General features: G+C 36.8%; 1 protein-coding gene and 1 long non-coding RNA gene across 3 annotated transcripts; both read left to right on the top strand.

The window, feature by feature from the left end:
• The first annotated feature begins 1481 nt into the window (after positions 1–1481).
• LOC110925855 lies at positions 1482–3750 on the top strand. 2 transcript variants are annotated; one of them, XR_002584790.2, is made up of 3 exons: positions 1482–1559; positions 2835–2893; positions 3584–3750. It is a non-coding gene; the product is annotated as an uncharacterized LOC110925855 (long non-coding RNA). The 2 variants fall into 2 exon arrangements; XR_002584791.2 differs by lacking the exon at positions 1482–1559 and adding an exon at positions 1671–2589.
• Positions 3751–5827: 2077 nt separating this feature from the next.
• On the top strand, positions 5828–11534 carry LOC110921584 (nitrate regulatory gene2 protein). The gene is made up of 4 exons (XM_022165937.2): positions 5828–7417; positions 7748–7932; positions 9839–10062; positions 10331–11534. The coding sequence occupies exons 1-4, from the start codon at positions 6007–6009 to the stop codon at positions 11118–11120; spliced, it is 2610 nt and encodes an 869-aa protein (XP_022021629.1). The 5' UTR covers positions 5828–6006; the 3' UTR covers positions 11121–11534.
• Positions 11535–11735: the final 201 nt, after the last annotated feature.

The following is an 11735-nucleotide window of genomic DNA, read 5'->3' as shown; positions in this document are numbered from 1 at the left end:
AATGCAAGATTTCTATCAGTAACAGTCCGAAATGCAAGCCTTTTGATCAGAAATGATCCGAAATGCTTATGTTTTATCCGAAATCAGCAGCAGATCTTCGAAACAGCCTCCAAAAACTCCAAAAACGCCGATTTTTCTGCAAAAACGATTCTGAACCAAGCCAATCAAGAGCCGAATGCTCTGATACCAATTGTAAGTCCCCTAACACGTGCGGATCATAACAGAATCGTCGATCCAACCTAGAGTGCGGAATCCCCTAGATTAGATTTCACAGAAAACGAGTAGAACACGAATCACTTTAAACCCGATCTTTATTGATTATCTTCGTAACGATTACAATCAATCAAGATCCTAATTCGTCCAAGCCTTTGTCTTTCACGAATTCTCTCCAAGTGATTAAGGTGATTAGAAGATCAACCTAAACCCTAATGCTAAGCTTTGTTTATATAGGACAAAGCTTTGCATGTGGGCTAGGTCTTGGGCAAGGCCCAATTCGCAAACCCTTCCCCATATGTGGGTTTGGTTTGGCCCAATCACTCTTACTTCACTATAACAAACTATTACAAAGCTAAACCCGCTAACCGTTTATCGTTTTACTAATTACAAGATATCCAAAGACCAAATCTAAGCTGTTGTCACAAAACATGCACCAACATCGATTTGATGGGTTTTGTGCTAGAATAGAAAGACGGGAAAGGATCAAGCAGAAAGTCAAAACCATGTTTTGTTTTCTAATCCATGCTTTTGACATTTTTATTATTTTCCAATCTGGTTTACAAATTCAGGTGGGATACGGTGGTGGTGGTGGTGGTGGTGGTGGCTGGATTTAGTGGTGGTGGTAGAGGTTGGTTGGAGAAAGAGAAAGAGGGAGGGAGAGATGGGTGAGAGATTCTAGGGTTGGGGAATTGGGGAAAATGATGTTTCTATATATATATAATATTTTTGGTTTTATTTATTAATGAACATTTTAAATAAAAGCATGAAATGACCAGAATACCCTTAAGTGGATAAACATAACTTAAAATTTTAATATGGTTAGTGTTAAAAGACGAAATGTGTAATGTGTTTTTCAAATAAAGGATTGTGCCTGTAATTATTGAAGTTAAAGGCTATCTATTGCAACACGCTACAAATATAAAGAACGAAAAGTGTAATTTACCCATTTATTAAAGATAAAAATTGTAATCATTAAATTATTAAAGATCTAGAAAACAATTTTGAATTTGAATAATAAGTGGGTCAACCATTATACTATATAACAATTAGCATAGGAACTTAGCTACAGTTCTGGTTTCTAGGTTATTCTAACCTACATTTGCCGGTCATTACCATCGTTGGTACCTACAGTTCGTGTTTTCTCCCTTCATCCTCATGATACTCATATGATGTTCTGATTTGATTTGGGGGTTACGAAGCCTAGACACCTTCGAATACGTTGGTGTATCGAAAAAAGATCGGAGGTAAGCACCATTCCCACCATTGAATACCTCTGTTCTCACCCCGCCGGTGACCTACTTTCTTCAATCGCATCGAACCCTTTTCAAATGCAAGATAAAAAGGTTTAATTTTTATTTTTTTTACTATTAACTTCATTGTATAAAGATGCATGCGTTGATTCACACTTATGGTTGTTCACTTCTTGATTAGTTATGGGTTTTTGATTGGTCGATTCTTGATTAGTTATGGGTTTATAGTTGTTTAATTTGGTGGGTATTGATTGTTCTAGGGTTTCGGGTTATTAGGAATCTGTAAAGATTTTGAATCTGTTTGTGTGTATTTCGGTATATATTGGTTTTCTTTTTGTTATGTGATGATTTTGAAATTTAACTACATTGTTTGGTTATATTGGTATGTACATCTGAGTTTGTTTTGTACTCCATTCACTGGTACTTCAGGTTTCCAAGTACCACACACTAGGGTTGGGTGTTGCTTGGTTGCTGCTTTTACCTACCCACCATAACTGACCTCTTTAAGCTTTTTTCCCTAAATCGCAGGCGTCATTAGATTGGTCCCCCACATCAGCTAACCATCATCGTCACCACATTCACCATTGCTCGCCACTTGCAAAACCCTAACCTTGCCCAACACCATCTATAAGCCCTAATCGAACACTAGGGCATTGGAATTGCCTTCAATCGAAGTCCCTGTTGAACACCTGTTTGCATCTTCCACCAGCACAGGCCACCTACATCAACAACACCATCTTCATCGTCAACCTACGCCTCCACACTCACACCTCTGATAAAGTACTTTGCTCTATCTCGCTATGTATAGTTCATAATTTTTGTCAATTAAACATCCTCAGATAACCTTTTGGTTGGTAATTTTGTGTAACTAGACATATTGATGGTTGTGTGGATGCAACACATCACACTAAATTACCCGATAACTCGCACCTTTGCTTGTAGAGGTTACATTGAAGCTACATAGAAGCTATCTCAGTTCAAATTAATTATATGGCCAAAGTTAAGTTTTGGGTTTTATTTTTGACCTTTAGTAAGAGAATAAATTGGTTGCTGACTTGCTGTTGACGTGGGATCTGATGATTTTAAGCTACTCACCATAATAGGAAATGGTGCTCTTGGTGAGGTATGGTTACCCTGCTCTTTTTACAATTTAAATCCCTTTGATGTTGTTCTTTTGCTGGATGTATTTTACTATTTCACAAGTGTAAATGTTAGTAGTATTTAATTAAAAAAAAACAATGTATACGTCATGAAAAAGCTTTATGTTGACGAATTAATTGTTGCTTACTTACATTTAAATATTTGGATGATTCTAGCTTTAGAATGACATTTTATTTCTGTTAGTGATCCGTTTGAAATATGTTGCAGGGTGATATTTATGAGCAAAGAACCCAATTTGCGTGGGAGAATCTTCGAACAAAGTTGATGTAAGTTTATTAATTCTGAACTTTCTTTTATCCATCATGGTTCAGCTTACATTGAAAATTAATGTTAAATTTAAATTTAATTTTATGCATTAATATTTAGAGCAACAGTCATTTACTTTATCCTAAGACAACAATAAAGCAAACAGCTTACTCTTACTACATATTGGTCAAAATTGCCACATATAATTATAGAAATGGTTTCCATCACCATGTTAATAATTATGGTTTAGCTTTCAAATTCGGCCTTCTTTCAAACGTATCAATATATATTTTCTAACTAGAATGGAAATCGGTTGGTTTAGGATTATGTTTTATTAAACCTCTCATTTTTAATAGCGATATGTATAATTGGTTTGGTTTGGTTAATTCAGTTAATCGGTTATGGATTTCTATATGTATACATTTTGAATGTTTGATTTTGATAATCTAGATTTGAAACCATCTATTTGGAGTTCATGACGTTATATGGGGGATTACTTACTTTTTGATTTACAACCATCAATTTGAAGTTGAAGCAAGGCGCTTGCACACAATCGCTTTCCATTGATCTAAGTCATATTTTTACGCTAAATACCTATGGTCATGTATGTTTGATGAATGATCGAATTACAGGTTTTTGTATCGGAAAACACTTCTGATTTACATTTGAGTGTTCTTAATTACGCATTTCTTTGTTTTTTTTTATTATAGGTTACCAGTAAGTTTAAAAGTGGGAACAAAATACAGAAGAGTACACTTTGTTTAGCTAACCGAAATTTGGATTTACATATTGAGGTTGCGTGATAATGTTGCCAAAAGGGTTTTGAGAAAGTATGTTAGGGAGTCACCTCTGGTTCAGAATGATGACATATTCTGCATTGTTGTCAGCAGTAAGTTAACTGTAACTCTTTACTATATTTTGTCGTAAAATATAAAATTACTGCAATGCATAACAATGATGGATATGTGTTAGGTGTATCAAAGGGTAAAGATCAAGACTCGCTACAAGGACTAAACATCGTGGACAGACAAGACGCATCTATTGTTAATAATGTTAGACATCCTTTTTTTCTATATATATAGCTTTATAAAACGCATACGAAGACACTTTAAAATTTGTAACTAATACCATTAACGACTTGATAGAAATGAAATACCCCGTCGCACCGCGATGGGTTATCTTCTAGTTGAGATAAAAATAAGTATTTTCAAGGTTATACGTTATAAATTGCATACATGACATTTCTAGTGATATTTACGAGCATAAAGATAACAATGCATATGATAATACCAACCTATATATACACAAAATAAATATCATATATGTATATGAATTTTAATTTACAAGTGTAACTCTAAGACATATTTTAATAATGTTACATGTGAGTTACAGAATGTAGGGTAAATTAGATGTTTCGTCCTTTATATTTGTTTTGGATTGCAGTGAATATCTTTTAACTTCAATAATTTCAGTCACAATCCTTTATTTGGAAAACTTATTGCACGTTACGTCCTTTGACCCTAACTTGGTCAAATTCTCAGTTAACTTTGATCACATAAGGGTAATATAGTCTTTTTACCAATTTATGTAAAATTTATATAATAAAAAAGCAAAAATAATTTTTAAAAACCAATATTTATATCACTTACTTTATCTTTCTCTTCCACGATCACCATCATCTACCACAACCCACCACCACAACTCATTATCAAAATAAATTACTTTGACTTTTCAAAACCCACATCCCAGTAAACCAAAAACCCTAAAAATCTACTCATCAAGCTGTTCACGAATCTAGATGTTTTTCACCGCACAAACGGATCCAATCAGATCCGTTAATCACTATTCCGATTACAAAACACAGTTACAACCTCTGTTTCTTCTCGCCCGAGCACGCCTTCAAATGGTGTTCATAGATTTGGTTTGGATGTCGAATAGATATAAATATACAGAAAGAAAATAACATATATATACAGTAGCAGAGTAGATTGGTTGTACCTGCGTAAAATAGAGCACCGGAAGAAGATGATCGCCGCCAGAATTAAGGTCCATGTCCAAATCGTTTATTGTTCTTCCCGAAACCCTAGTTTTAGGGTTTATTCTATTCGCCTGCTCAATTTATATGTTCTCATATTCAAAACACTGGGTAGTGGTGGTTTGTTGGACGGATATGGTGGTGTGGTGGCTGGATTTAGTGGTGGTGGAGGTTGGTTCGAGAGAGACAGGGTCTGTGTTTAACTCGCTAAAAGAGGGAGAAAGATATGTAAATTTATTTTAGAATTTTGTTTGTTTGAAATATTAGATATTTTAAATACATTAGTAAAATTACCAATCTACCATCGTGTGCAAGTCACATGTCATATTTAACTGAAAATTTTAACCAGGTTAGGGCTAAATGACGTAACGTGTAATGAAATTCCAAATAAATGACTGTGACTGTAATTATTGAAGTTAAAGAATATCCACTGCAATTCGATACAAACTTAAAGTACGAAAAGTGTAATTTACCCCATATTGTAATAATATTAATTTTATGGGCATAAAGATAAGTACATAACAATGCATACGATATAAATACCAACATATAACTATACAATAAATATACAATAAATGCACACATATATGATTTTTTTAATTCCAAGTGTATCTCACAACTCATATTTTAATCGTGCTACATGAGAGTTACAGATTATAATAATAGAATAGAATTAGGTTTGCTTATAGGGAATATTTGTATGTTAGTATCCATTTTCATATAACTTTCTACCTCTATATCCATAATATCACAATAAATCATAAATTCATTTTAAAGCCACTTTATATCTTTTAAAAATGTTGGAATGTTAAAGATTTGCAAGGTCTCAATATACTTTGGTGATTTTTTAAAAAAAAAAGTTGTTACGTATCAAATCAGGTTATTTAATATAAAGTAGTTTTTGAAGAAGATATACAATAAAGTTCTTCAGAAATAAATTCTTTTTTTTCCACTTTAATTTTAGCCTTTTAATAAAAATAAATAAATGAATTTCCCTTTTTGTTAACTTAAACACACACACTCACTCATCACTCTGCCACCACTTTCTCTTTCTAAAATCAGGCGCCAGTCGCCTGAAAAACCCCTCCCGCCACCGTCATGGGCTGCACCGCCTCAAAGTTAGGCAACGAAGACTCCGTCAGACGCTGCAAGGAACGACGTCGTCTTATGAAAGACGCCGTTTACGCCCGCCACCACCTCGCCGCCGCTCACTCCGACTACTGCCGTTCCCTTAAAGCCACCGGATCCGCCCTCACCACCTTCGCCGCCGGCGAACCTCTCTCCGTCGCCGACCAGACCCCCGCCGTCCTCCTCCCCACCCGTCCCACCTCCTCCTCCTCCACCGTCAAACCTCCTTCATTTCATCCCTACCAAACACCGCCACCACCTCCGCCGGTTCGGGCGACGGCGCCGTCGCCGGCACCGACGTCTGTTTCCCGATCTGCATCCGTTTCAGAACCAAAACTCCCGCCGATACTCACCGCCGCGCCTCGCCGGACCGCCTCCGTGAACCACCATGACCGTCGTCCTAACCCTAACCCTAAATCTAAAGCTAAACCTAAACCTAAACCTAAACCTACAATAAAACTGCCTCATATTCTTTCTGAATCTAGTGAAGCTTCATATTCTCCTCACAAATCTCAACATAACTACAGTTATAATAATAATAATAATCCGGATAGTTATAATTACACTTACAATGCTCAAGCAAATTACGCATCAACACCTTCACAAGCATCCTCCGTTTGGAATTGGGAGAATTTCTACCCTCCGTCACCACCAGATTCCGAATACTTCAATCGTCGTCAACCGAATTTCGAATCAGAAGACGACAAATCGTCTATTTATTCCGGTTACAATCAACACAAAAATCATCGTGAAAATCATAGCGAAATCAATGAAGATAAGCGCTCAGTTTATTCAACTTATTCTCAGAAGAATCATCATCCGAAAATCCATACACGTCAGCAACAAGAATCAGAAGAAGAAGATGAGTACAGCAGTCACCATCTGGAATCGGAAGATACGGAAGATGACGATGAGAGAGATGAGAGAGTAGAAATTGAGGAGAGAGAAGAGGTGCAGTGTAGCGAATGGGATCATTATAGTACCACCAGCTCAACATCTGATGATGATGAGGAAATTGATAGGGATTCCAGATCTGAAATGGAGAGTAGATCTAATTTCGGATCATCGGTTCATAACGAGTCGGTGGCTCCACCGCCTTCTGTGTTTAACTCTGTTCCGAAATCGAAGTTTGATCCGATGAGGGGATCTGAGAAGAGTAGATCCGAAAAGTCTTTTAAAGCCGAGTCGTCAGAGAGCTGGAAAACGGGGCAACATGAGGATAATTCGGATATGAGGATGGTGATTAGGCATCGGGATTTGACGGAAATTGTTGCTTCTATTAAAGAGTATTTTGATAAGGCGGCTGATGCCGGTGAACAAGTCTCGGAGATGCTGGAAACCGGTCGAGCCCAGCTTGATCGGAGTTTTCGCCAATTGAAAAGTAAGAATTACTAATTTTCACCAAGGGACAGGTCATACGGGTTGTGTAATTGTCGAAAAAGGGTCATACGAGTCGTATGAGGTGTTTTACTGAATTACTGACTCATCATATTAGCCATAATGTTTATTCTGGCCGTAATAATCGGCATACTTGCTCATCATACAGGCCATAATGTTCATATGGGGCGTATGACCTTTTCTCGCCGTTTATACCGTATGTATGATGATGATCGGGGTGGTGTGTGTATATCATAAGTACCCTTTACCAATGTTTTTGTTCTACATTTTTGGGTTTGGGTATAATTGTTTTAAATTTTTAAATTGATTGCAGAAACGGTGTATCATTCAAATGGGGTATTGAGTAATTTGAGCTCAAGCTGGACATCGAAACCACCATTGGCGGTCAAGTACCGGTTCGAACCCGGTTCAATTGGTGAACCAGGTGGGTCAAAGAGTCTCTGTTCAACTCTGGAGCGGCTCTTGGCTTGGGAGATGAAACTATACCAAGAAGTGAAGGTACATATAATCACTGTTAACCTAGAACCGTCCCTATTTGCATCAGTTGTTTGTACCATACAACTGATAAGTGATAAACACAGGTGCTATTCTGATTTCTGACACACAAGATTATTTTGACATGATTAAGAAATTGATTTTTTCTTTTTCTTTTTCTGGGGTATCTTTTTTCTCCAATATTTTCAAACAAGATGTTGAAAAAAGACGTGTAATGGTGGAAAAAAGTTGCCTTTTGATGATGATAATCGTTAGTAGGGGGTGTGGAATGACGAAAATGACCCTGGCCACTAGGGACTCATAAATCTTGGACCATCTTTTCTTTTCACCATTGTGGGTTCCAGTGGTGAAATCACTGCATTGGAACAGTTTTATCCATTGTGTTGTAGAAAAAGGTGTCATGAAAGAATTATATATTCATAACTTTACTTTGTTTTAGGATGACCAATAGTAATTGTCCCTACAAGTTGTGATTGATGGTTTGACCATGTGTGAAAGTGTTGAGTAACGGTCAATTATCTCGGCTTATCGTCAGTTATCTCGGTCAATTATTTCGGTTTATCGTCAGTCATCACATTAAGCAATATATTGATTGGTTTTCTTTAGGAGTTGTATTGTTAATCCAGATACTTTGCTGTGAAATGACGAAAATGCCCTTTGTTAGTTTAATCAAGTACCATATATGACTCTGAGCCATGGAAGGTTTTAGCTGGTAGCTTGACCATGTATGGACAAATTCTGCTATGCCTATGTTAAGGTCATAAGATTGTAGGTTGTTAAGTAATGACCAAATTACCCCTGGTTAGTAATAAACTGTACCATTTGTTATACAGTTTGTGGGCCATGCCAACTATCCTGAAGTGTTTGGTTTATGTGAAAATGAAGCTAGACTAGAATATATTGGACCATTGGTAAAACTGGTTATAAGCTGTTGTGTAATGAGTTAATGACCAAACTACCCTTGTAAGTAGTAGTAACCAGGAGTCTGATCAAGCATGACAGCCTGGAGCAATCTTTAGCTGTCATAAATTTGGAATAGAAGACCAGTGGGCTATGTATGTCTGTCAACATACTAAAAGACAAACTCTTCGGTTTTACATGACTAGCAGGCAACCACAATGTTAACTGTTACAAGGAAATACCCTGTTATCTTGTTCTTATGTTTTGAACGGTCTGTATCGAGTGAAAATTAAAAAAACTTGCCTGCCATAGTTATTAATAGCGAGCACTATAGCAAATAGCGCAGCGTAGCACTCATGTGTCGCTATTTGATTTTGGCACCTCCATAGCAGGCAAATGGTGGGAATTTAGGTTTTTTTCTGCTTTAATATAAATAGCGGAATTTAGAGGTACAAAATAGCAGGATTTTAGGTTTTTTGTTAAGCATATATATATTAAATAGCGTATAAAACAGCTTATTTGGATATAATATATAAATAAAATATTTCTAAAATTTTCTACTAGTGTGTCACTAAACATAAAATAGCGTCCACTATTTCGTCGCTATCGCTACGTAGTGTATAGGTAGCTTGTCGCTATCGTCCGCTATTCGCTATCAATAACTATGCTGACTACCTATTCTAACAAAATAGCCATTGACTTTTTTTTTATTTATCATTTTAAATTTTCAATTTTAAGGGAAACCAATGGCTACGCGACACATGGTGTTTCTTGGTTGTAATCTTTTTTGTAACACTCAAAATTTTAATTTGAAAAGAAAAAAGTCGATGACTATTTTGTTTAAAGCCGTGGACTTGAAAGTTGAAATGACTCACATATCACATTCTTTATGTACTGGTGGTTATGGGATTTCCATATACTTTGCAACATTTTTTTTCCTTCTGTCTCTTTTAGAAAATCCTGGAGTTAAACTTACATATCTGTTCAATCTAACTACTAAATTGTTTAGGCAAGAGAAGGAGTTAAAATCGCGCATGAGAAGAAGTTATCTACACTGCAGAGCCAGGAGTACAAAGGGGAAGATGAAAGTAAATTGAACAAAACAAAAGCGTCAATAAAGAAACTGCAGTCGTTAATAGTGGTTACATCCCAGGCTGCCTCAACCACCTCTACCGCCATTGTTGGGCTACGAGATTCCGAGCTTGTTCCACAGCTTATTGAACTTTGTCACGGGTACGTAATTTCTTCACACACACGCATGGTCAGAAACCGGTGTATTAGACGGGTTGAATAAAAGAAAATTAAAAGTTAGTAACGAAGATTGAGGAATTATAAAACGATATATTGAGATGAGATACGATGGACTTTTTTTAAATAAGAGAAGCGGAAAATATAATCTTGGGCACACAAAATTGTGACGCGTGACGCAACCGGTTACTTATTTATTAGGTGCGTGTGTGTAAATACTGTATGCTAAAGTGCTAATATGACATTTATGCAGGTTTATGTACATGTGGAGATCTATGAACCAATGCCATGAAGTCCAAAACAATGTTGTTCAACAAGTCCGGGGTCTAGTCAACCAGTCAACCAAAGGCGAGTCAACTTCTGACCTCCACCGTCAAGCCACTCGTGAACTTGAAGCGGCGGTGTCCGCCTGGCACACTAGTTTCTGCCGCCTTATAAAATTCCAAAGAGATTTCATCAAATCTCTCCATGGATGGTTCAAACTCAGTCTTCTTCCCACCAACTCTGATGAAGTAAACATCAACAGCTCACAAGCATCGGATGTTTACTTAGTTTTCGATGAATGGAAACTAGCCCTTGATCGTGTACCCGATACGGTGGCATCTGAAGCGATTAAAAGCTTCATAAACGTTGTCCACTCGATTTCTTTAAAACAAGCAGAAGAAAAGAAAGTGAAAAAACGGACCGAGTCAGCGTCAAAGGAGCTCGAGAAAAAAATGTCGTCTTTAAGAAGCATAGAGAAGAAATACTACCATTCTTACTCCATGGTCGGGCTCGGGCTCCCGGGCAGCGAGCAGGACAACGGGCATGGTTTGGACACGCGGGACCCGCTTTCTGAGAAAAAGGCTGAACTCGTGGCGTGTCAGAGACGCGTTGAGGATGAAATGGTAAGGCATTCAAAGGCGGTTGAGGTAACAAGGGCTATGACTTTAAACAACATCCAAACGGGTTTGCCCGGTGTCTTTCAAGCTATGACAAGCTTTTCGGGTTTGATAATGGAGGCACTTGATGGTGTTTGCAACAAATCTTATGCCGTTAAATAGCTCTTTTACTGTTTTAAAAGAAGTTTTGATTATAATTTCATAGAATCATACATATATCTATCTACATGGGGCGTGCTATTCCGAACCAATTTTAGTCGAGAAACAATGAGAATTTCTGAAATTAAAATTGATTCTGTAATGTACGCCCCTATGTATGGAATTGGTGGCAAGAGGGGCTAAAGATTTGAATTTTTGAAGGGGGTATTGGGATATATTAAAATGTAGATATAAATGTGGGGAATTTTTGAGTTCTTTTTGTTGGGAAGAAAAAGACTATAGTTCCCTGTACAGGCAGGCAGGCAAAGTTGGTTTGTATCAGAAATTAAGTTTTTCATATATTTGATGATATCTCTTGTATAATATAATATTTCTGTTTTATATAATGTGAGAATAAATGAATATGATTGTGAATCTCATTTAGTGACAAGTACAGGCATGTTAGATTGTTGGTGGATGAGGTATATGTTGTGTTTATTGGATCAAGTGCTATCCCATCCCATGACGTGTAAAAGGCATAGATAATAGTAGTATGAATGAAGGTTTTTTTTTTTTTTTTTTTTTTTTTGAGTTAATTACACAAATGGGTCCTGTGGTTTATACTTAATTTCGCCTTTG

This window comes from Helianthus annuus, chromosome 17 (assembly GCF_002127325.2).
Source record: "Helianthus annuus cultivar XRQ/B chromosome 17, HanXRQr2.0-SUNRISE, whole genome shotgun sequence".
NCBI classification, from domain to species: domain Eukaryota; kingdom Viridiplantae; phylum Streptophyta; class Magnoliopsida; order Asterales; family Asteraceae; genus Helianthus; species Helianthus annuus.
This window is presented reverse-complemented; position numbering and strand designations above follow the sequence as displayed.